Consider the following 27280-nt stretch of genomic DNA (forward strand, 5'->3'; position numbering starts at 1 on the left):
GTGGGGACCCACAATGTGAAAAATTTCAGGTTTGACTATCCTTGTGGTGACATTTGGTCCCCACATGTAGCATAAAGAAGTACACACACACACACACACACACACAAACTAACTAACTAACTAACTATAAATAAATAAACGATAAATATAATATAAATATAAACTATAAGTAAATAATGTTTGTAATGCAGCAAATGTGTGTAATAGACCTATCTGAATGTAATATTACGTAAGCAACCTAATTACATTACTACACCGAAAAAAGTTAATTTCTAATGATCAGATCAGGTAAAAATATTGTCCATATTATAATTTTGCAAACATTTCTAAGCAATACAAGGGTGCATATCACAAACAAACAAATACACAAACAAAAATTCACCCAAATTGGGAGAAAGCAAGTTTAAAGAAAATAAAGCTTTAAAGTAAATTGGTTTTATGTCTAACAATAGTTTATAAAATTATTGTAACGATAACATTTAGTTTCGTTATCAAAACAAAACATTAATGATGGAACACTTTGTACTTTGTGTTTTTTTTTTTTTGTACAGTTGAAAGAAATAAACTATATTACAGTAATGACAATCTAATATAAATAATCCTTTATCATAATTTAATGAATGAATTACAAACAAACTCAAACATTTATTAGCATTTAAGTAATAAAAACTGTGAGGAAATGCTATGAAAACAATATCAAAATAGTTTAATTATATGTAGAGTAGGCTACTTATGAAAAATAGACTTAATACGTGATATATAACGTCATATATATTTTAATTTTGTGTTCATATAGGATATTAATACATATACATTATGCATTACTTGGCCATTCCAATGTCAGAATAAAATAAATTCAACACAGAGACCAGTTTGAATGAAAGTCAAAGGAATGCACTTATTTAATGGTTGTAATATATAGTGGAATAATTTACTGTTCAAATGATGCTGCTAAACTATGAGCTAACAGCAAACTGTTGCATTGAAACTGCATCTGTCTATTCACTTCCAAGGGTTTATGCGTAAATCATGACCTTTCCAATACTATATTCACTCAAACACTGTAAAAAACTCTCTTTTACATTTTTTAATGCAGATTAAAGACATTTATTTCACAGCAATCACAATGTATCGATATGCAAAAAACATAATAATAATAATAATAATAATAATTTTACATAACACTTTCCATTCCAGTGTACATGTCACCATATTGCTTGTTAATATAAATACAATAACAGTAAAACACATGTCCATCAGTATGACACAGTAACACTGGAATGGAAAGCCTTCATGAATACATTAATAGTAAAGTCACAGTTGTTTTATCTTTGGCATTGACTCCCGATACAAATGTTTATTGTTGTTCTATTCACTGATGTTTTTTGGGATGTTTTTCTGGATTTTTTGATGACGCTGTTGATCCAGTCGGAATATTTGGGCACGAGGGTGTAAACACCCGGTTTTCCTGAGCGTCCGCATCCGTCTCCCCAGCTGATTATCCCATACAGGAAACTCACGCCGTCACACTCGCATGCTAACGGACCGCCCGAGTCGCCCTGAACAAATCACACACATAAAACAATCTGTCAGTACAAACAATTCAATTATTTTAAAGTAATACTGATGTGTATGGAAGCCTGTTTCCACCACGGAATAAAAAAAAAATAAAAAAATGTTGAAATAAAAAAACTTTTTTTATCAGAATTGTGAGTTCTGAAGTCAGAATTGCAGAATATGAACTACATTTTGAGAAAAAAAGTCAGAATTTTGAGAAAAGATTTTGCAATTACCTTTTTAATTTTTTTATTCAGTGGTGGAAACAGGCTTCCATAAGTATGCAAGCATTTACTGATAAATAATATTCTATATGAATGCATATATTAATACTAATTATATTAATATTAATCTAAAACAATAAGAATTACATTATATATTATTATTATTATTACTGCAGTAATACTGGTATTAGAGTGTTTATTGATAAAGATATTCCATATTATATCATTATTATTATTATTCCATACTATTATATATAAAGAAAATGAATATTACTCTAAAATAAAAAGCAAAATAATTAGACCTAAATGTTGAAATTACACTGTAAAAAAAAAAGTCGAGCCAACTTAAAATTTTAAGGCAACCAGCTTCAGCAGATTTTTGAGTTTTCTCAACTTGTCGTTTTAAGTTTATACAACAAAAATGTGAGAATCTCCCACAAAAAAAAGTTGAGCAAACTCAAAATCTGTATCTGTATCAACAGATACAGTCGACACATCTGATCGAAATCATAATGTCTAAAATATGTTGAAACATGGTTAGATGAATCAGAGATATGAGCAAATATTATTTATTGAATAATAATATTTAATAAACAACAACAACAGCCATCATAAAAGTTTCAAGGCAATTCAGTCAAAAGTACAAAGGCAGCGCTCTGATATACCGCATTGAAGTTATATAAACATGATGAGATTCTGCCAAAATGATTTGTTCTGGAACAAATAATAGATTAATGAGACCAAAGACTGCCCATTAGATTTACCCAAAATAAATTATATCTCATGCTTAACCACTATAGAAACATCAGAGTCAGCAGTAAATTCCAGAAGATCTGACCAAGGTGAGGCGCTCTCTCTGAAGGTTTATGAGCGCTGAATGGCCGCAGATGATCTGGAGCGCACATCTCCGAAAACAGACGCATATTTTCAAATAGCCATTATCTTTATTAACAAACTGCATATTTGAAATCCAAACAAGTACATGCTCGCCTAAAATTCTCTTAAAACTACATTCCGTGACACAAAACAGTATTATTTTTAAAATTTTAGTGGATTTGGGCGTCCGCCATGACACTCACTGTTGAGAAATACGGCAACTTCAGCAAGCGGAGTGATACAAATGGTTATCATTTACGCTTATCAGCCAATCAGAATCGAGGACCAGAAAGAACTGTTGTGTATATATATATATATATATATATATATATATATATATATATATATATATGTGTGTGTGTGTGTGTGTGTGTGTGTGTGTGTTAATATTAGTCCAAAATGTTAAACTATTAGAGTATTTATTAAAATGTATTAAAGAATATTTGATATTCCTATTCATATGTTTTTCAAATTTATCCTAAAAATATGAATATTAGTCTAAAATAGAAAGTAAAATGATTATACTTATGTCATATAAAATCCAAATCTGCAATCTAATAAACTTAATAAAAAAATAACATGGCAAATGGTGTTTGGTTTTGTTTTGGCGTCTGACCTGACAGGCGTCCACACAGGACTCACTTCCCGCACACAGCATTCCTGACCTGACCTCTGACCCGTAGACGTCTGGAGACGAGCACTGATCGAACGGGATGATCTTCACCACTCCCTCCATGAGGTGAGAGTACGAGTTTGCCTCTATACACACACACACAAAAATACACACAAGTCATATTCACACAGATACAAATTCATTGAAGTGTGCATTACTACATAACAGCGCTCTGTTCCAGCATTGTGGATTCATTTCTGATCTTCATTTAGTCATGTTGGCTTGACAGAGCCAATATACTGAAATCCATTTCTTCTTCTACAACCACCAAACCTCGGCTCAGACCTCCAGACTGGTCTGACTCGCGTTGCTGTATCTTTTCTAACTGATCGGATGTACGGTTTTCATTAAACGGATTATTAAATCTATGAAAAATCCAACATGTTAGAAACATGCTAACAATGTGTTAATTAATGTAAACATGTTAAATAATGCTAAAACATGCTAACAACATGCTAAATCATGCTAGCAACTTGCAAAAACATGTTAGCGATGTGTTAAATCATGCTAGCAACTTGTAACGTCATGCTAACAACAGGCTAAACATGTTAACAAAATGCTAAAATATGCTATCAATATGTTAAATCATGCTAACAACATGCTAAAACATGTTAGCAACTTGCATAAAATTTTAGCAATGCAGTAAAGAAAGTAAAAAGTACTTTTTAATTTTCATAATGAATGTATATAGTGTCACAATAAATAAATAAATGTTTGCAATTCAATTCAGATTCATTTGTATAGCACTTTTCGTGATAAACATGTTGCAAAGCAGCTTCACAAAAACATTTACAGTTGTAGTTTGCAGCACTTTTAATAAAAGTTTTGCACAAGTCAAACTGCGATACCAAACAGGACCACAGGGAGACACCAAAAGACCAACTAAATGAGCTACCTTGACCTGACTGATCCATGCAGAACTGTTTTTATTCAGATTTACTGATTCAAATCAGTATTTTACTACTCTGCACGCTCCCTGACATGCTCGTTTGAAGACCCCTGGTAGACCGACTCAGCTTGCATTCATTCACGTGATTTGTCGTGATGAGAGGTGACCCATCCTGGGTAGTGAGGTTTATATAGTGTTATCTCTAATCACTCAGACACTGACGCTTTGACTGTAAGTAACATGTCAGAAGTGCCATAAGCACTGGTAAAAACTATCTCAGTGATAGTAAAGCATCAGAGTTAGTGATGGGGAACTCACTCTCGTGCATGTGACCCCAGCCTGAGATCTTACAGCAGGAGTGATCGGGAAACGTCATGTGTTTCCCCGGCAGACAGATGGGCCTGATGAAAGGTGTTTTCAGAGCACAGCGTCCGTCCACCTTCTTCAGCTTCACTAAAACTGCAAAAACAGCTGCTATTACACACAAGACACTAAATCACACACACACACACACACACACACACACACACACACACACGCACACGCTTACTCGCCCCATAGCAATGCTTAGCACAGGTGAGAGACACTCACTGTTTTTACCTATAGCAAAATACAGAAACTGAGTTTAATTTATGTGCTTTTGGAGACAGAGATCAGGGAACAATGAGGTTCAATCAGCACAAGCGCTGCTGCTCAGCATGTTGAAGCGTGTCTGATACACACCGGCCCACGTCTCCATATGTGTGTGTGTGTGTGTATGTGTGTTTTACATACATTTCCTGAGAAGCTTGAAAAGCATATTTTCACATAATGTGTTGTCTTTGTACAGTTGCCCATGTTGCAGACGCCCACATCTGAACACACATGGGACTTTTAGTGAATACAAAAGTACAAAGTACAAAACAGGGTCTGAAACTCCTGAAACAATTTACAGTTATAAGACCAATGAATGTTCATTGAAACAAAATTTTATTTGAGCTGTTCAGCTTCTTTTTATTCATGTTTTTATTTTATTTATATATATATATATATATATATATATATTTTTTTTTTTTCAACCCTGTTATTAAAAGTATGTTTAAAAGGGGAATTAGTCTTGTGTTGCAATTTTCTAGCAATAAACATAAAATCAACTTAAATTAAATTGTAATTTTAAGTAAGTAATTTTTAAATATTTTAAATAAATGAATATAAATAATTTGTTTATGTGTATATATATATATATATTTTTTTATATATATATTTAATATATTTACAACTAAAACTGTAAAGGTTAACTGAAAGTAAAATATATAAACATTTTTCATTCTCATTCAGTTTAAGTTGACGTACTAAAATAACTAAAAGTAAATGAACTAAAACGAATGAATAAAATAAGTAAATACTATATTGACATAAAAAAAAAAAACTAATAAAAAGACAAAAATTAAAACTAAAAATTAACAAAAACTACAAGTGTGTGCATACATATACCGGTACATTATATATATATATATATATATATATATATATATATATATATATATATATATAGATATTTATGTATTTTTTATTTTTTATAGAAAAGCCCTGTTTTTAGTTTAAAGCACTAGCTGTAAACACACACGCACACACAGATATGTAGGTTTGTAACTCACCGATATCGTTTAAGGTCGGCTCAAATTGTGTGTAACTCGGGTATGAAATATAATCCTGAACAGCAAAGGTCCTGGTGTTGGGACCGGTGTCGTTAAAGGAGTGCTGGCCGAGAACGACCCGAATCTGTGACTTTAATGGACTGAGAGAAAGAGTCACAGTTATATAGCTGTATGGAGTTAGAATTAAGCTATAACTCTATAGAAATGCATGAAGTGCACACACAGACATACTTGCGCAGGAAGCAGTGAGCGGCCGACACGATCCAGCAGGAGGAGACTAGTGTTCCTGCACAAAACTCATCTGCGATGTACAGCGCTGCCATCCAGGGGTGAGCGCCGGGCAATGCAGACGTCCCGCCCAGGATTCTACCTCGACTGATACGCTTCTCGTGCCTCTTCCCGCACGCCGGGGTCTTGGCAGGACTGCGGGACGGCCGCAGGGCCACGGCGACACCAGGACCTCTGCGGCCTTCTGACAGAAACAATAGAGACTATGTTTAATGAAAATAATCTGAATACACCTGACTGTAGTTTACTGAATATTCTATTGCTTAAAATAAATGCACAAAAAGTATAGTACATTTGTTTTAGCTGTATGCAATAACTAAAAAACAAAAACTGCAATAACAAAAACAATTAAATATAATTAATATGTGTCACTGTTAATTTACCAATTTTCCTAAAGTAAATGGACCAGGACAATAAATATTGATGTTCATTATAGTAGGGGGTTTAAAAGGTCTGGGGACCCTCAGAGGGGTAAGTAAATAAATAAATAAAAAATAGATTAGATCAATATAAATAAACAAAATGTAATAATTAAATAAATAAATCAAAACAAATAAATAAATACAACTAATAATTAAATAAATAACAAAGATTAGATTAAACAAAATAAATAATTCGATTAAAATAAATAAGTAAATAAATGAGTGAAAAAATAATAAGTTATAAGTATTTTCAAATTAGATAAAAATAAATACACAAAAATAATTAAAATACATAAGTAATGAATAAGCGGATGTTAAATAAATAAATGTTTAAAATATAAAGTAAATAAATAAAGTACTATAACGAATAGGAAATCTATAGGAAAACTCCTGTGCTTCAGTATTTGTTATTGCTAAGAGTTAAGAGACTTTCAAAACGTTGATTGCATTTATTGATCAAAAATGCAGTAAAAATTGTGAAACATTATTACAATTTAAAATAACTGTTTTGTAATTAGAATTTTCAGAATCATTACTCCAGTCTTCTCTCCACAAATCATTCTAATATGCTGATTTGCTGCTCAAGAAACATTTCTGATTATTATCAATGTTGAAAACTGCTTCATATTTTTGTGGAAACGGTGATTCATTTACTTTTCAGCATTCTGAAAATATGAATTTTAAGTTTGAGTTTTGAATGCTAATGTACACTAGATGTATAAAGAGTGAAGATGTGACCTTGAGAACAGCCTGCTTGATCACGCATGTGCTGCCGTGTCTCTGAACACGGTTAATAAAAAACTGCATAACATGTTCATGGTGTTCCAGGCTCATGATTACAAACGCTAATAACCAATAAAATCTAGCGCTTCGGGCAACGCTGGGTTAGACCTTCCCTTCCCACACCTGGGAAAGTCTGTGAGATTTCTAGAGAAGTTTTTAGGAAAGGTTATCATTGTTTGATTCTTGTTTACTGCTGTTGTGAGTCATGAGAAGCTCAGGATCTGCTTTTACTGACGTGCTGGTTTGGAGCAGGGCTTGATGTTGCAGTACTCCCACGAAACGGCCCGCTCCGTCATCGTGTAACACCACGGCAGCTTATCTTGATCAGGATTCCTGCCAAATCAAGGAAAACACCTCAGACAGCACAAGATCACAATCACAAATAATACTGATATTAAACGCACCGTCCTGCAGCAGATCTGCTCGGTTCAATACAGTACATGTTTCTGATTGATTTCCAGGTGCTGATTCCAAAAAGTAGTGTCTGTTTTGATAGAGAAAGTCATGCTTTTTCACAAAATATGTGCTTTTCGTAGCATTTTTGCTTTATAATGTGAAGAAGTCCTGCATTCTCCCTTAAACAGCAGAAAAGCACCAAAAACACATGATTCCTGTCTGAATCTGGGCTGAAATGCAAGCATTCGTTCAATTCTCAGCCCATTTTCACATGCATGAATGATTCTAAAGACATTATAAAACTGATTTCCACTCTTTTGCAGATTGTAAGTAAATTTCGACATTTTCAGATAATTTCAGACTATTTTTGTCATTAAAACCAAAACTTTTGCTATTCAGCTGCTTTATTTTGATAGATTCATTAAAGCTGATGCATATATATAATTTAAAAAATATGCATTCATATTTTGTAAAAAAAAAAAAAAAAACTAAGTGATGTAAAGTTTTTATTGATATTCAGTGTTGGGGGTAACGCAAGTAACGCGAGTTACATAATCAGATTACTTTTTTTCCAAGTAACTAGTAAAGTAATGCATTACTTTTTAATTTACAAGAAAATATCTGAGTTACTTTTTCAAAAAAGTAATGCCAGTTACTTTGTTTTCCCATTTATTGACTGACAGCTCTCCTGTCCCCATGTTGGGAGAAATCGGAAGTACAGAGGCGTTGTGTGTGCTGTGTGAACATGATGTTACTGTAGTTCTAGACTAAATGTGAATGTGCATTAATTCATCCCACTCGCAAAAAAACAGATTTAGTATTCATCAAAATGAATTAAAACAGTGAAATGCAAACTCAGAATATGACGAAAACCTGCAATAATTAAATATGTTAAATAACACAAATGTATCTAATCCCATTTTATTAACCAATGTCTGTGCTGCAGACCTTTGATGATCCAGTTCAACCATACTAATAAGCAAAAATGACTTTAGATAAACTAACAATTGTGCTTCATTGTTTTTTTATTGCTGAAGAGTGTTGAAACTTCTTCTCCTGTGTTCTACTGTACAGACGTGAATTTACTTTTCCTTCAGCCTGAGATTTATTCAATACACTTTTTGGTGTGAAAGGGCTTTTACATTTGCTATAAAAAACAATCAAGCCCTGCTCATATTTAAAAAGTAACGCGAAAGTAATGCAAAAATAACGTAACACATTATTTTCCATAAAAAGTAACTACGTAACGTAATTAGTAATATTAGGCCTTTTTTGCAAGATGCAGGGCTGTGTAACTTTCTGACAATAACATGACTTTCAATACATAATGTGTTCAATTGATTATCAATCCATTGCATTAAAAAACTTGTTTTTTTATTATTATTATTTTTCTTAATTTATACAATTGTATGTTGACTGCAATCACCAAAGTTTCACATTAATTCATGAATTTATTGATTTATCTACAGGAAATATAACATTTTAATTAAGTACAATCCATCTGAATTAACTGTATACATGTTATACATGTACATATTTTCTATCTATCTATCATCAGCTTTAATGTATTTATCAAAATAAAGCACTTTAATAGCAAAAGTTCTGGGTTTTAATGACAAAAAGAAGTCTTCAAAATGTATAAATTAACTTACAATCTGCAAAAGAGTGGAAACCAGTTTTATAATGTCTTCAGAATCATTCATGCATGTGAAAATGGGCTGAGAATTGAACAAATGCTCATATTTCAGCTCAGATTCAGACAGGAATCATGTGTTTGTGGTGCTTTTCTGCTGTTCAAGGGAGAATGCAGGACGTCTTCACATTACAAAGCAAAAATGCTATGAAAAGCACATATTTTGTGAGAAAGCGTGACCTTCTCTAGCAAAACGCACTATTTTTTTTGGATGTACATATTCGTCTATTTATTCAGCTATTTTACTTATTTCTCATTTTCATGTAATAAAACTAAAATTAAACTGAAATGGACATAAATATAACACAAATACTTAACCTTTAACTACAATTAAAAAGGTTACACTTTATTTTAAGGTGTAATTGTGTAATTATACATTTAAGTACTGAGTAATATTAGTGAACTACATGTACTTACTATATGGTTAGGGTTAAAATGAGGGTTTGGCTTAGGGTTACTTGCATGTAATTACGCATAATTAATTGTTATTATAATAGTAAGTACATGTAACGTGTAACAAAATAAAGTGTTACCTCTAAAAATAAAAATTCTAAATATTAAGAAAAACTAGTGATACTAAACTAATGCTGGTTGTTGCGTGTGATCTTCTGCTCTCTAGATGTGTCTATGGGATGTTTTGAGCTGTTTTATTGAGTAGAAATCATATGTCTGATTGCTTAGAAAAGTAAAAGCTGTTCTCCTTCCCCTCGTGTTACAGTAAGAGCGTGACCTGCAGAAGGCGTGTTCCCCGAGGCCCCTGCGGGCGGCGCTGTCCACCGTCTCCACCGTCAGCTCAGTGAAGAGCAGATCTGAGTTCCACGGCAGACAGGTCGAGCCCGAGACCGTGACATTCACCACACCGCGGTACTGAGCGCCTGAGTCACCGAAGCACTGCTCTCCTGGCTCTGATAACACACACACACACACACAGGGAGACATTATGAGGCGCGTGTGTGTGTGTGTGTGTGTGTCTCTGCATCACAGTTTGTTTTTTTCAAGTGCTTGCACACATTTTCAAAACTTTTCCAAATTCCTGTTAGATTTTTGTGTGTTACATAGAGAATTGTGTGTTGTGTTTTGCAAAAAGTGTTTTATGAAATTCATAAACTTCTTATGCATACACACACACACACACACACACACACACACACACGCACTCTTTGTTTGTTTATTTAGTTGATCCATATGAAATACAGTTTTAAACAACTACAATCCATTTTAACTTATATAAATTATATGTGTGTATTATTTCTTTTCTATTCATATTCTTTATCTCTTTCTTTAAAGAAAATATACATTTTTGAACAACTACAATATATTTTCATTTATATAAATTATTTGTGTATGTATTTGCTGATTATGTTTAAAATGAAACAACAATAGTTGATATGCTTTTATACTTATATTTATATGATCTTTTCTTCTTTCTTTTTCTTTTCTATTTATATTCTTTCTTTCTTTCTCTCTTATTTCTTTCTTTAAAGAAAATATAAATTTTTAAATGAGTACAAGCCATTTGAATTCTTACCAATATTTTAACTATACTTACAAATATTGATCTATTTGAAATAATTATATAGAAAAATGCAAACCTCATATAAAAGGAATGGGGGATACGAAAAATAAAATAATTATCAGTTTCTGAAAGGTATAGATTTGCATTTACTGGCCATCTGAAAGATTAAAAATACTTTCAGGCCCTGCTTGTGTGTGTGTGTGTGTGTGTGTATGTGTGTGTGTGTGTGAGCGAGAGAGAGTGTGAGTGTGTGTGTGTGTGTGTGTGTGTGTGTGTGAGCGAGAGAGAGTGTGAGTGTGAGTGTGTGTGTGTGTGTGTGTGTGTGTGTGAGAGAGAGAGTGTGAGTGTGCGCGTGTTTTTGTGAAAAGTCAGGACATAGATTTGTATAATGACAAAGGTGTGACAGGTATTACAAGGTGAAGGTGACTTTTCAGGACATTGACCCATGTACCCACTTTTCAAAACGCTTATAAATCACACAGAGTGAGGTTTTTTGGGGGGAAAGTTGACATACAGTCTCCTGTAAGGGGTAGGTTTAGGTGTAGGGTTGGTGTAGGGCAATAGCACATACAGTAAGTACAGTATAAAAACCATTACGGCTATGGGATGTCCCCACTTTTCACAAAAACGAACATGTGTGTGTGTATGTGTGAGTGTGTGTGTGTGTGTGAGAGAGAGTGTGAGTGTGTGAGCGTTTGTGTGTGTGTGTGTTTGTGTCTGTACTCACTGATGTCACAGTATTGTCCAGTATATCCAGATATACATCCACACACCTCTTCACCAGTGGCTTCAATCATCCTACAGACTCCGTCATTTTCACAGCGATTCCTCAAACACGCTAAAAACACACACAGAAGAAATACAGCAGTAGCTCTTGTGGCCTGTAGCACGAAGCCGGTGTCAGTTTTTACCCAGGTAAGTTCACGTTTAGTTTGAGAAAACTCTGAGTTTTCGGGCTCAGGAAGATGGGTTGGTTTTGAGCGGGTTTCGTCAGCATGGTAACTTACGCTAGGCTACCCTGCTCCGGAGCAGGTTTTATTCTGGGTTAGAGATCGCAAACCCAAACTGGACCAATCAGCACTCCCCTGTATCTCTGGCTCCAAATTGAAGCCGTTTAGAGTAGAAGAATTTCAGAGACAAAATTGCCTTTTGCCGCTAATTATTTATTATACTAATATCATATGAATTATAATTATTCATAATTATATAATATATTAAAAAAAATATCATATAAACTGGCGTTTAATATAAAATTTGCATTTGAATTAATTTAAATATATACATTGCCTATAAGTAAGTTTCAATATATAAAGCTTTTAAAATAACTAAACATTATGTATTTTCTTTTGAGCTCTGTGTGAAACTATATACAGGGTTCTGACATGAAACTCTAGATGGCGCTGTCCGATAGGTCTAACTCAATCTGACCTAATGACATCATTTGCATATGGCACAGCTGATTGGTTTTCTCCTGTATTGGTTGCCAATGAGCTCACTAGTGATGGGAAGTTCGGATCATTTTACTGACTCGGAGTCTCCTTCAGCAAAATGAACAAATCTTTTTTCGAGTCATTTCATTCATTTGGTTCATTTTAGCAAAATATAATTAAAATGTTACGTGTTACTTCCCTAACACATCTACTACTTATGCAAATGTTGATCACACTACAAACAATACAAACTATAATGCTATAAGAAACAGAAAAGATTAATTCATCGTTTACCTGGGTCTTGATTAGCTCACCTCACCTCTTATCTGACAAGTTTTCGGGTTTGAGTCGTTCGTTCATCACGTGACAGCCCCATAAGCTAAACCAATGTAGTCAGAGCCGGAAAGAGAATTGATTAGTTCACCTCCCGAGTCTTCGGGTTTGAGTCGTTCGTTCTTTTGTCACGTGACCACTTGCCGGATCAGTAAAATACTATAAAGTAAAACTGTATTTTTTGTATGTTGGATCATATTTAAGAATTATCATACAATTATCAAAATATGTGTAATAAGCATTTTCCTAGAAATAAAAATGATCTGTTCATTTCTGTCACTATGTTTTTGTTACTGTTTCTTGAGGATCTGTGTTATTTTGTAAATAAATAAAACCCTGTTATAAATAAAATATTGATTGATTTGTCCTTTCACTGTCTTTGTCTATCAATAAACATATAATATAACTATATAATAAAAAAATATCATTAATTTTTACTCCAGTTTTGACTTTGCTGGTATAATTGTTTTTCCTAGGCAGACTTGACATATTGGTCTAATATTTGTATAAGAAGATTGGTCAAAAAGGACACAATGACATGAAGTGAAAGCAAATAACATTTTGAATATGAATGATTAATGTTAGTTTAAAATATTAAGGTTATGATCTGGCTCTGTGGCTTTAGTATATTTTAATTTTATTGTATTTTTTATTTAAATTGTTTTAATTCATTTTGGAATAGTTATCCTCTTTGCTAAAGCTTTTTCTGGCACAAAAATAAACAATAAAAAAACAATTCAAGAGTGTGTACACAGTGTTAATGTCTAAAGTGTCATATGTTACAAAAATATAGTCAGTAACACTACAGTCTAATCTAAAGGGTTAACTCAAAAGACATAAATACAACAAGGTATTGTATTTTATGAAGATTAGATAAAGATTAGATTTATTAAATAAATTAATTAAATTAAAACATAACCAACTCTTTATTATCTTTATTACTACATTCAGTATTATGGAAAAGAACCATCGTGACAGAAATTAAAAGCAATAATTTGAGACCAGAAATGCATCACATAACTGTACGAGTAAATAATAATAATAATAATAATAATGACTAAGCACCCGTTTGTAAGGAAGGTTGTAAATTAACTAATTTCTCTGCCCAAAGCTGTCACGTCACGTGATAAAAGAACGAACGACTCAAACCCGAAGACTTGGGAGGTGAACGAATCAATTCTCTTTCTGGCTCTGACTGCATAGGTTAGTGTATGAGGCTGTCACGTAATGAACGAATGACTCAAACCCGAAGACTCGAAACAGGTGAACTAATTCCAGTACAGAACCTATAGGATGTTGCGCATGCGCGACTGAACGAATCACTCCCTGAGACGACTCGTTCTTCCCGAGTCACATTAAAGATTCGTTCAAAATGAACGAATCGTTCAAGAACGACCCATCACTAGAGCTCACTGCTCAGTATTCAAATACCTGGCTTTTGTTTGCTGTAGCAGTTAGCAGCACAATTCAGAAACCCTCCACCTTCCCCAGCTCCACCTGTATAGATCTGCTACGAGGTGATTCATGTATGCTATATATGGGGGTTACTCATATGTGTTATATATGCAGCAGCAGTATTTCTTATATGCTCACAGCAGCATGTTGTGGACGTATTGGCAGTAGCAAGTCTCGGTACTCGGTGCTCTGCAGCAGCAGCAGCAGCAGCAGCAGCGTAGCAGATCTATTCCGCCAAGACCAAATGCATTAACATTGTCATGTATATTACCATGCCAATCCCTCCAAGAGTTGTCATGACAAAAATAAACTGAAATTCAGCTGATTCTTTGGCATAGTCAGATATTTTCTTTCTGCTGCCTTTTCAAACGCTTATTCCTGCCTTGTAAATGCATTTAAATGAATTATATTTTTAATAACGACATCTCTTTTTTTAAAAGAGAAGTGAATTGCGCCGACTCTCGCGAGAAGTGAATCAAACTGATGCTCTCCACGCTCTGTGTGATTGGCTGTTTGCTGCACGTGACGCGCTTTCAAGTGCACGAGCTCTAGAGTTATGCTGCGTTCACGCCATATCGTAATTACCGTAATTCCGAGATGACAACACGTGACGTTCACCTCGGGGCTGTTCAAGTCCTCCAACTGGGGATTATCTGTTTCTATAGCGACAGTCAACAAAATGAGCCCGCGAAAGAATGTTGAGAACAACAACAAAATAACAGTACGAACACGGTATGTTTTTTATAGTACATTATAGTATCTATCTATAGCATCTATTTTCCTCTTTTTTTAGAGCAGTAATATAGCTTTATTTGAAAGCGCCGGCATTTTTCTCTGGTTCCGCGTTAGGTGTAGCGGTCACGCAGTACAAGCCGTAGCTTTCAGAAAGCTCCCAGTTCACAAGTTGTAATTACGAGCACATGCTGCCTGCACATACCCCGCAAATGAAACGCATGACGCAGAGAGCACTGGTTCATGCGTGCAGCGCGTGCATAACAGTCCTGAGTGCAGGCTGTACCAGTGGTCAATGAGAATAAAGTGCAGATATGCTGTTCTGAAAGGACGTCGGGAACAGGATATTGTTAAACCGCCCACTCCCGTTCAAATTACGCCAGATTTACCGACCACTACCACGTTTTATTCGGGAATTTAATCCCGCGTCGCAAGAAATCTGGTCGGGTCCCGCGGTTCCCGCGGGAATGCAGACCTCTACTCTGAAACTCAGAGTTTGTTCATCTCGCTTTGTGCTACAGGCCACAGGTGATCAGGTGTCAGTTGTTTATTTACTTGTGTAACGTGCACGCTCGCAGCTCACTGCTCCGCTGTGGCACGTGCACAGCTCTACAGAGCGCAGGTAGATCCGTCCCCACGAGTCTCCGATGTCATAGTACTTCAGATGCAGCGGCTCGTAGCACTTCTCTATAAAACAAACCACAGAAGCAAACTCGAGTATCAGAACAAACCCTCCAGACTCTCCCACCCATCAGAACTCCACCGATATCAGATGACAGACAACATAAAGACACGAAACCATCACGGATCACAGGACATGTGATAGTGTTAAAGATGAGAGATTTCAAAACATAAAAGAGAGCGACGCATGAATGGAGACGAACAAGTGACGCTGTGCTGCAAAAATGAAGCCTGCATGTGAACAGATCCAACACTACTATCATTAGTTACTACTGGTAAGCTATTATCATTACTGCAGGCTATAATGTTCCTATTACTAACCGAAAAATAACTTAGATGGAACTATAATTCATTATTTCAGAATACAAAAAAAAAAAAAAGACAGATAGATGAAATTGGATCTATCTGCAATTAGATGAAAATGTATTATAGTTTAAATTAGTGCTGGTCAATGATTACTCGCATCCAAAATAAAGGTTTTTGTTTATATAATATATGCTTGTGTACTTTGTATATTTATTATGTATATATAAAGACACACACACATACAGTATGTTTTGAAAATATTTGCATGTATATATTATTTATATTCATATAATTTATATATATAAATATTTTCAATATATAAACATAACATATTTTTCTTAAATATATATATGCATGTGTGTGTATTTATATATACATAATAAATATACACAATACACACACATATATTATGTACACAAAAACCTTTTTTTGGATGCGATTAACCATGATTAATCGTTGCCCAGCACTAGTTTAAATTGATATTAAATATAATTTGCTGAGCTTTAGAGTGTTTTTGACCCACTTAAGTAGGACTTAAGGACATCTTTACAGTATATGTAATTTCATAATTACTTCTATTGTCTTTGCAATATTGTTAAAGTACTGCTGAATGTACTGGCATTTATTATAACCTAAAAATACTTTATTGTTATTTCTAGTGAAACATATATGTACGTTTCAATAGAATTTAAATATTTTTACATTTAAATATATTATAAATATTAAAATACTTTTGTGTAATAAGTTATGAAGTAATTTAGAACATTTAGAATACATTAACTGTAGTACATTTAAAATATATTAAATGTAATATTGAATAACATGCAACAGATAAAATGATAATCAAGTATAATAATGTGCTTTAGTATGTTAGTCAATATTTCAAAATAAGTGCACTTCTTTCAAATCCGACGAAAGTTTATTAAAACATAATGATTTAAAATGCACTTTAAAAAAACTTTTAATCTGACACTATTTCCACTTTTAACACTCTTAAGTGTGTTAAGAAACAGTCATGAGTGTCTCTCTTTAAGTCACTTAAGTGGCCTTTTATTTTATTAATATTATACTATCTGCAAGTACAGCTTTTTAAAAATACATTTTAAGATTTGAAGTACACTACAAGTGCACACCAAAAATGCATAATCACACTGTATTTATCATTACATTATGTAAATATGACCCCTTCACTGTATGTGTGTGTTTGACTCACTCTTTTCACACAGAGCTCCAGTGAATCCATCTGGACAAACACAATCAAATGAGTTCAGGTAAGCGGCCGTCGCACAAACGCCACCGTTCAAACACGGGTTCTGCCGACAGAGACTCGGCCCGCGACGCGGAGGAAGAAGCCCTGAGCAGAGGAAGAGATAAATGCAGCAAAACTTGCTTATCATCATGACCGGAGAGCTGATTCATCGTGCAGCTGAGTTCACTCACTTCACAAACCCTCACTGAGTCATTGAGTCAGAGACACTATCTGTTTTACAATCATAAACAAATGCAGTCTGCATCACTCCCAGCCCCGATTACTGAACTTCCACATTTAAAAGTGCATGTAAATACAGTACAGAAGCATTTCTGCCCATTCAAACTCACAGAGCACATTCTGGGCCGAGTGTATTGAATTAATTTGATAATTAAGTTAAAAAAAAAAATCTGAAGTCTCATAAAGGTAACCAAATAAGCCACTAATGACCTTTCAAAAAAAAAAAAAAAAACAGTGCATGACGCCGCTGTTCGTAAGCGTATACACACGCAGTGTGTTTGAACCAGAGCACAAACTCATCTGCTGTTATAAACATGGTGGTCTGGTGGAGTGCATCTCACAAACAAAGCGTGTCATTTATGCATGAACATAAACAGCTCCCTCTGAAAGTCAAACATCCTGGTAAACCCACACTTTCTGCCATAAATTCATCCATGAGCGAAAAATGTGCTCTTGACCACAGACATGATACTTTTAATGACGTCGCTGGCGATGAACAATGAAACAGTAAGGTGACTAATGCAATGATTTAATGGTTTTTGGCCATGACGTTTCTTTAGCAACCATTAAAGTAGTTTTGAGCTTAATTTTAAAACTGTTCAGTTACATTTAAAACTGTTTAGTTCACTTCCATGCAGTGTTGTTTTTGTTAAGTAAAATGGTCAAACATTGTTAAAAATATTTAGTTTTAGATTTAAGTTTTAAGTTACGTAAGTTTCAACTAAAATGGGTTTAAGCTGAAGTACTAAAGCTTTCTAAAAATAAAATGCAAATTAAAATGAAAACATAAAATTAGATATAAATATATAAATACATTTATAAAAATACATATAAAAATAAGCCAATTCTAAATATGAATAAATACTATTATAGTATATATTGTAAATAATATATTTCTGCAAATCGATTCATATTATTTAATATATTATTTACTCGAACATATTATCACTCTAATGTAACAATTCATTTGCAACAGCACTAAAAAATATTCATGGAAGCCTCTGCATTTTTAGTATATTTTTAGTATATTAAAATGCATTTAGAGACATTTGTTGGCAAATATTTATGTTTATTACTATTCATTGTTAAATGCATATGAATAACTTCATGTTCATTTAATTAAACTATAACATGTCATGGTTGTTTTTAAACTAGATTTTACTGTGCTTCATTTTATTAAACTGTATACACATTTTGAATCTAATTGGAATTAACGACTGTTTGGTTTCTCTGAGAGGTAAAAAAATGAGAGCAAATACTAGAGATGAGATATTTAATCCAAGCTCTAACTTTACGGAAGAACATATGCTGACTTAATAGATTTAATCGGATGGAAGGACAATTTCTTACCATTAAAGAGTCGTCCTTGTGAACTGCAGAATCCCCACTTCTGGTCGCGGTCAAAGTTATGTGTGAGAGAGCACCTACAACACAAGACCAACCGCAAACACAATGAGCCTCACACACATCTGAAACACTGAGAAAAGACCAAACAGACTAAAACAAGCGTCACAAACAACAAAGTAATCTGACTGCACGAAAGTCCCTTTCTTCCCATTCTTGACAAACGCAAACAAAACTATAAAAAGCAGGTAAAAGCAGATAGCTATGACTACAATAAATACCAGTTCAGTGGCAATGAGTGAAACAAAACTATTTACCAGCTTATGAAACAGAAGTGTTATATTGTAATTGTACTGTAAGTGCACTTGTAGTGTGCTTCAGATCTTACTAATATGTTTTAAAAAAAACTGCACTTGCAGATGATATAATATTAATTAAATAAAAGGTAACTTAAGTGACTTAAAGAGAGACACTTTCAAGAGTGTTTCTAAACGCAATTAAGTATCATTTTAAACAGTGACCTTTGTAATAATGTCAAATTAAAAGTTTCTTTAAAGTACATTTTAAATCATTATTTCACTAATCAATTTTTTTCTTGTTTTAAAGTAGTAGGCTACACTTATTCTGATGTGTTGACTAGCATACTAAAGCACATGTAAAGAACTGGATTATCATTTTAACTGTAATGTTATGCAATACTGCATTTAATATATTTTAAAAGTACTAAATTGCTAATTAAAAGCATTTTTAAAATACATGACATGCTGTAGCCTACAAGTTTAATACAAATGACATTAAAGTATATTTTAGTTCAAACCTATATAGAAGTAATTGTGAAATTACATATAAAGATGTACTTAAGTCCTACTTCAGTGGATTAAAAACAAACACTAAATTTCAGCTAAATGCATTTGATATAGATTTAAAACTATTATACATTTTCATTAATGGCAATTGACCATTCGCAAAGACCCGCCCACCCTTAGTTACTGTTGCTATCTCTGACAAACAATGCCGCTCTCACACTACACTCATGTTCTTCTCACGCAGTGAAAAATACATCGCAGAGAAAAGAGGAAACTGACAATGTGCCGACAGACAAGACAACAAACAAGGTCGTTTTTAAAGAAATTCAAACAATAAATATCGTTTTGTGGCTCTTTCATTTTCAGTTCAAGCAGCACAGGTGAACCGATCGTCTTTTCATGTACTTAAAGCACGAAATAAACATGAATAAACATCAGAACGGATTTTATTTCTACCGCAGAACACCCCATTTTTCAAGTTTAAGTCCACCGAAGTTAATCTGCTCTCCTGGTTTGTGGTTAAGGCTAGAAGGGATACAGCTGCGACTACTGGGCATGTGCACATCAATATAGCGTAAGTTTTTGTCACACTGTACAACGATAATTACTGTGTTTGCATTATTGTTTAGGGTTGGGGTGGATGTAGATGTTAATAAAACACAATCTAATCCACCTTTTTCTGAACACAGAAGTCTCGCCCGACTAGAACGGTGCTTTACATTTCCGGTCTCTGGTGTTTCTAGTCGTATTTACATATTTTCCAAGCTGACAATATAATGTGAAACCTATGAAAATGGTTTAAAAAAGCACATGGTGCCATAGTTTCATCACTTTAGAGTGTCGCAATGACCATCTTTTTGCAGTAAAGGACATAGTTTAATGTGTGGGAAGATGACATGAAACGACACGATTAGCTGCACTGAAAACAGATGAGCACACATGTGCATATACAGCTCCCGATTGGGGAGAAGTTCACGGGATTTTGTCCACAAAATGATAAGAGCACACGTTTTAACATATTATTTTATTATTTCACACTCAGTATTTTAACTTAACCGTGCATACAGTGCCGGACATGACAGATTTTCTGGTTTGCAAAACAAGGAATTCCTTTAGCTTATTGTCGTTACTGTAGCAGCCAACAACAGCACGGCTTAACCCTCCGCACATTTTTATATTTAGTTATGTTGAAAAAGTTTAAATTCAGTCCAACCTTTTTTACCCCGTTTTAACATGGATTTCTACGGCGCTGTCGGACAAGATGGCGGATAGCAACAGCGGCAAATTATATCTGCGTTCTGATTGGTCGGATCGCCTGTCAATCAAGCTCCCTGCGAACCGTCAATTAACATGCAATTAAGAGTCTAAAAACATTACATTCAGTTCACACTTAAGCATATTCTAAGTTTATGTTAAAGTGTCCTCATTTTTCACAACAGAATCACTGTCAAGGTCAGAAACAAACAGAAAGCACAATATAAAAACTCCATACAACATACAGTATGTCTGTTATATTCCAGATCTTTTGAGGCCAAACAAAGCTTTGTCTGATCAAACAGAGTGAACTAAATTTAAGCTGCAAATTAATCACTATTTGAATCAGACGATTCAGTTGATTCTATTCAAGAATCAGACTAATCAGCTTCACTCTTGCAATGGTTTTCAATGGAAGAGAAGATTCTCAGTGAATAATGACAAAAAGCATCATATCATTTGTACACAAGTGCACTGTAAAAAGTGATAAGTTGACTTAACTTAAAAAAAATTGAGGAAACCCGTTGCGTTAAAATTTTTAAGTAAATGATAATCAAAAAAAATAAGTTGAGTGAATTATCAAGTTCGCTTAACTTTTTTTTTTTTTTATTATTATTTACTTAATAATTTTAAGGCAATGGGTTTCCTCAATTTTTTTAAGTTAAGTCAACTTATCACTTTTTACAGTGTGGTATGGAATTTTTTTTAATTTTTAAAAATAAATTTGGGGAGGGGGTACTTGACAGGTGATAAATGAAAGAGAGCTGCGTGATGATTCTTCAAAATTCTTATTTTGCATTCCAACAGAAATACATTCTAGCATAAGGGTTTGGGAGAATATGAAAACAAACTGACAGTGTTTTTGGAAGCAGATCAAACTGAGAACTGCCATGTCACAACCACAAGCAAACCCTGCTCCAGATTTCTGGAGTGAATCCTCAGTGAAGAGTTGCTCCATATGGAGATGTGCACACACTTGTTGAGCTGCAGTGATGTGACATTAATAACACACCGCCTCTTTCATCTCTCGTCACGGCCCTGATCTCTCTGCCTGATAACACTCACTCGCGCTCAGTGTTTAGAAGTGTTTATGAAATCGGTACGTGTAGTCATCCGCTCCACTCACTGACGTATGGCAGAGGAACCTAAAGATCTGCGCAGATGATGACGAATGTGTAGTGGTAGAGTCAAGGGTTAAGTCTGGGCTGGGTAAAGGTTACTCAAGCTCTTTGATTAGGCTTGCATCAGAATCAGGGCTGGGTTCTGACTTTGGCTTGATGTTTCAGGGATGTGGGTTTGGATTAGTAAGGACTTGGCTATGGGCTGGATAAGAAAGCTGATCATCAGAGCTCAGCGGTTTAAATGAGATTTGGTCAAATCTTTAAAATGGACTGTTTAAAGATTCCGAAGCCGAATGAGATTATGTAGTCCAGTGCTATTTTTACCATTACAGTTTTTACTAGTATTACTTTGGATTTATTTTTATTTTATTCATTTTTTAAAGTAATTTTTTGTGCATTTTTGACATTATTGATTTATTTATAGTTTATTTAATTTATTTATTTTATTTAGGCAACAAGTTGAAATAAAGTTTGCAATATATTTTCTTTCCTTTAATTGTAATGTAATAAATGTAATGCGAAATACCTGATTCAGTCTTGTTTTGATCTAGTATGTGTTGTGCAAAACAATTACATTGATCCCATCAGAAGAGAAGATTTAAGATTGATTCCAGGAACAAAATGCAATAAAACTTTAAAGCTGTTAACTAATACATTTGTATTGTGTTGTATATATACACACACATTTATATTTAGCTCTTCAACCGTTACCGTTCTAAAGTATACAAAGTAGAAGTAAGCTACTAAGCCTTTCAGTATAGTAGAAAAAAATAAGATTGTGTCCCCAAACAGCTGTCAATATCATAAAAAATGGTGCCAAAAAAAGTCATTTATCACTGTATATTAACTACAGTGGTCAGAGATGGACCAGTCAAAAGTAGTTTCTAAAATCTGCATGCCTTACTGCATGTACATTTGTGTTTATATTTGTTGTAGGTTAGATGAGAGTCTGACCGTTTACAAGAAAATGACAATTCTACCTGTTTTTCATTATATACCTATATTGTGATATGTAGCCCAGTTAAGAGCACTGCTAATCCAGATTTGCTAATCTGGAAAGAAAGATTGTTATCAGAGAGATCCAGTCCAATGTTGCTCTGAAAAACTGGGGGCACTTTTTAGCGAGACGTGAAATACGTACCAATAAGTACATATCACTGCAGTTTCCAAAAGAAATGAACACTATGGCTTTTATTCCTTTTCACACAAATTTACAGAGTTTTGATTAATAAAGCGTATTTTTAGCACAATTACTTGAAGAATATCACGTTATGACTTCAAAACAATATTAATATGCTGGGAGATTTGAAAACTGATGCTTTTGAACGTTAGCATCGCACACATCCAGCTTCATATCTATGGGTTTTCATAGACGGTAGGTTTGTTCGGTAGCTCACGGAGTACAGAGACGGACTTGAGAGCTGAGGAGCTCTGGTTTGAAGCCCGTGTAACTACGGTTCGACAAAACAGATCAAATCTGCATATAAGGAAGTTCAAATAGCATGGTTGCATCAACAAATCCATTTTTATATCAGTTTTGCATTTGTCTACACTATCGGGTAGGTTTAGGGCTGGATTTGGTGTAGGGCAGATTTCCAACACAATAGAGCATTAATTTTTAGCGATGGTCCCTGGATATTTGAATTCTGAACCGCCGCAATACGTACCTGAAGCAACGTAATAAAAACACAGCAATACGTGCCAGGGGCTACATATTGAACCCGTGTTTTAACGCCACTCAGTGGACATTCCTCTATGAAACTGCGGCGAAACGTGCAGTAATGTATGTAAAAACGGTCTCGCTAAAAAGTGCACCCAGGTACATGTATGCCATGAGACCAGGTTGGAAAAGCTGGTGCAAAAGTAAGATGGATTTCCTGATCCTAGATCGCAAAAGATGTTACTTTTAGTTCAGTTTTAGTATGACTTATTTTAGTACATCAATTTAAACTAAATGAAAATAATAAATGTTGCCTTTAGAACTAGCTGAAATAAAATAAGTTGATATTTTTTGATATTTTATTTTATTCCAGTTTTGTTTCTTTTATTTCCAGTAACAAAATATTTTCTCTGGTTTTAGTTTTAGTTAACTATAATATCCCTTGTCATGGCTTACATCGGATCTGAATTGATGTGGGTTTAGCTGGACAGATTTGGGCTGGTCAGAACCTAGGTTTGTCTGACTAAAGATCTGGTTTGAACTGGTTAAGGATGTGTAGGTTAACTGCCTTAAACCAGATCTTTTCGCTACCCAAAACCCAACTCATCCCAAACCAGATCCTCAGAATGTCTACCGACCAACGACTGAGCTTGGTTATAAACTGATTGCCTTTTCTCTGCTGATTTATTGGCTAGTTGAACAGATAAACATGGATCTGAGAGTATATGCTATTATCGGTACGAGAAAACATCAAATTAGCTGAACTATTCAATAAACAAACACATTCTACACATGCAGATTCTTTGTGAGTCTGGTTGTGATTTGCTCCAGCTGCAGTTCTGGGCTTTGAGATCTGAGACTGGGTTTGATGGTCAGCGGTTTAAGGGTTATTTCTCTGCGATTACTGAAAAATAACAGTTGAGGGACGGCGACACTGAACGTGTGTGTACTGCAGGTGTGTGTTAGCACTTACCAGGCCTTGTGAGAGTTCATAGAGATACACTGGTGATAAATCACCCCGCCAAAGCGAAAAGGAAACTTGCACTCTTTGCCATCTGTTGTGAGAACTAAAACACACACACACACACATCCAGTAAACCAAGAGTTATTAGAAACAGAAACTCTCTGAAAGCAATTGGAGAACAGTTCATACCTTTCTGGGTTACAGTGTTGGACTGTCCGGAAACTAATATTTCAATACCAGGTGGCTGCTTGCTCTTTAATGAGAGAGAGAGAGAGAGAGAGTATACCAAGATTTACACCAAATTACATGCATTGAGCAAACCTCAGACACTCACCGATCCAGCACACTGCAAACGGGGCAATAAAACAAGACATATGAGGAGAAGAAGAAGAAACTCTCGACGAGTCAGAACTGGAGAAAACACAGGCATTTCTGTACGAGCTCTGCTCCCTCTGCGTGGTAGCTCCTTGGACAAGTATCACCGGGACTCAAAGCAGATGAAGTCCGTCCCAAACGCGAGTGTCATGTGTGGGATTCCTCCATTATATCCCGGGGCGATGGATGCGTGGAGGCGCACCGCGGGAAGAGCCTCTGGAAGGGAGTTCCCACGAGAAAAGCCTGTGATCACACCTGGCGCAGTGGACAGACCCAGCCCAGCGCGAGCCTGTGATGTAATCCCGGTCCTCAGGCTTTGATTTCTGGCGGGTTGTCAGTGACAACGGAATCCGCCCCCAGTGATGCTGCATGAGAGAGAGAGAGACTCAGAGAGAGACTCGCAGAAGCTGGTGTAGGTTGACGCGCGTCAAGTTCAGATCAGGAATGCAGTTAATCATTCATGGACCGAAACTCCCGCAGAGTGAAAGCAGCGGATTCCTCGCCTCCATAAAAGCGTGCATATCGAGGGACATATGACAACAAGAGCCATGGATACGCTGCGTTAAAATAATAATAATAAATACTGTTTCCACACAGCACGAGCTGAGTTAACAACAATACAATGTTTAGAGTAATAAGAATAGAATTACTCACATAGCTTTCCACATCAGAACGAGCTAAAATATACATATTATCATCATCATCATTATTGTTTTTTTTAAATTATTATTACAAATATTTGGTATCATGCATAAGCTAAATAAGACTTACCGATGAAGTTTCCCACATCAAAACGTGCTAAAATATAGCTACAGTTTATTATTATTATTAAATATTTAGTATAATGCCTTGGCTAAATAAAAGTAGAATTACTCACGAAGCTTTCCATATTAAAATTTGATAAAAACATAGTTGTTGTTGATGATATTATAATTAATAATAATAATAATAATAATGTGTATAATGCGTGAGCTAAATAAGAGTAGAATGATTATTTACAGTTAACACTTCTATAAACAAGAAATATAGCCGCTAGCTATACTTAAAATACTTTAAATTAAAATAACATATAAAAAATAAATAAATAACAGCTATTGTTTCCTTCACTGAAAAAAATAAATAAAAATTTACATTTTTTTTTTTTTAAGGTAAGTGGTTGCAATCAATTTATTTGAGCTAAATTTAAATAAAGTTTGTTAACTAACTTTCAACATTTTTTTATTTTATTTATTTAAATGTAGCTAAAATAAATTGTTTGCAACCACTTACCCTAAAAAAAAAATAGTATAATTTTTTTTTTTTTTCAGTGGTTCTTTTTGTCAGATTACTAAAATCTTAGTAAAAAGTGGAAGAATATCGTATGCTCTTCAGCTGTGACGCCACACTTTCCGCCTCTATGGTGGATTTTCATTCTTTGCAGACACGCACTCTCTTGTGAGAGGAACAGAGGAAGGATGGGCAGTCAGTCACGGTCAGGAGAAGATGCGTTGCCAAGTGAGGAAGCGTATCATTTTGCGCGGCTTTATGGGAGAGTCTGGGTGTGACAGTGTTTCGGAATAAAAATCAAAGCATGACAATGCACTTGAATAAAGCTTCCCGTCTTTGCGTACAAAAGTTGCCGTGTTGCTTTCCTGTCCGGCCAAAACGGCGACGTCAAAGATAGTTTAGCTCCACCCATATATAAGCTATATGATCGGTCAAAGGTCACGATATGAACGCAGAAGAGTGTGAAATGATCCTTTCACAGTAGCAGTTGTCAAAAGTGAGGTAAAATAAATTTGTGCTGACTTTAAGTATTCTGCCTATAATTAATCATTAATAAACTTCACTGCGTTTGCTGTGTTGTCGAGATAGAACTGCCTTCAGAAAGGTAACTTCACACTTGTACAGTTACAGTTTTCTTTTGGCCCTCTGGCGTTTGAAATATAAAACTGCACGCGTCTTGTTGGAGGCTGTTTTTATCGTTTATCTTTCAGCCTGAGCTACTAATCTGTATATGACGTGCCAAGCACGGGCGAATGACGTAGGCCTATGTATGTATGCAGTTTCCCGCGAAATCCGTCCCGACATCTCTAAAATATATATTGCACACTTTTATTCATACCTTTGTTGTTTTTAATTATATAATGAGTTTGAGGAGTAACCCGAAACAAAATTTCGCAATAATTATTTCGCAATAATTAATCTGTTGTGCTCAGTCATGAATTAACAGAAAGAGAATTCAGTGCTGATATATATATATATATATATATATATATATATATATATATATATATATATATATATATATATATATATATATATATATATATATTTTTTTTCTTTTTCAATAATGCTTATCAATAAATTTTTTTTTTTTTTTTTTTTTACTACGCA

The 27280-nt window shown here is 34.5% G+C and overlaps 1 protein-coding gene across 3 annotated transcripts; it reads right to left on the reverse strand.

Annotated features, from left to right (window-relative positions):
- Positions 1 to 770: 770 nt before the first annotated feature.
- On the reverse strand, positions 771 to 26584 carry LOC131543302 (hepatocyte growth factor activator). 3 transcript variants are annotated; one of them, XM_058780511.1, is made up of 15 exons: positions 26333 to 26584; positions 24864 to 25269; positions 24719 to 24782; positions 24539 to 24632; positions 18731 to 18804; positions 17105 to 17245; positions 15460 to 15591; positions 11682 to 11792; positions 10169 to 10343; positions 7585 to 7682; positions 6088 to 6328; positions 5857 to 5996; positions 4538 to 4678; positions 3274 to 3416; positions 771 to 1559 (listed from the first exon to the last, which is right to left on the reverse strand). In XM_058780511.1, exons 2-15 carry the CDS (start codon positions 24957 to 24959, stop codon positions 1326 to 1328), a joined length of 1884 nt encoding a protein of 627 aa, XP_058636494.1. In that variant the 5' UTR covers positions 24960 to 25269; positions 26333 to 26584; the 3' UTR covers positions 771 to 1325. The 3 variants fall into 3 exon arrangements, with proteins under 3 accessions (XP_058636494.1, XP_058636495.1, XP_058636496.1); XM_058780512.1 differs by lacking the exon at positions 26333 to 26584 and having other exon boundaries at positions 6088 to 6325; positions 24864 to 25717; XM_058780513.1 differs by lacking the exons at positions 771 to 1559; positions 3274 to 3416; positions 4538 to 4678; positions 26333 to 26584 and adding an exon at positions 4705 to 5073 and having other exon boundaries at positions 24864 to 25752.
- Positions 26585 to 27280: the final 696 nt, after the last annotated feature.

This window comes from Onychostoma macrolepis, chromosome 07, assembly GCF_012432095.1.
Source record: "Onychostoma macrolepis isolate SWU-2019 chromosome 07, ASM1243209v1, whole genome shotgun sequence".
Classification (NCBI taxonomy): Eukaryota; Metazoa; Chordata; class Actinopteri; order Cypriniformes; family Cyprinidae; genus Onychostoma; species Onychostoma macrolepis.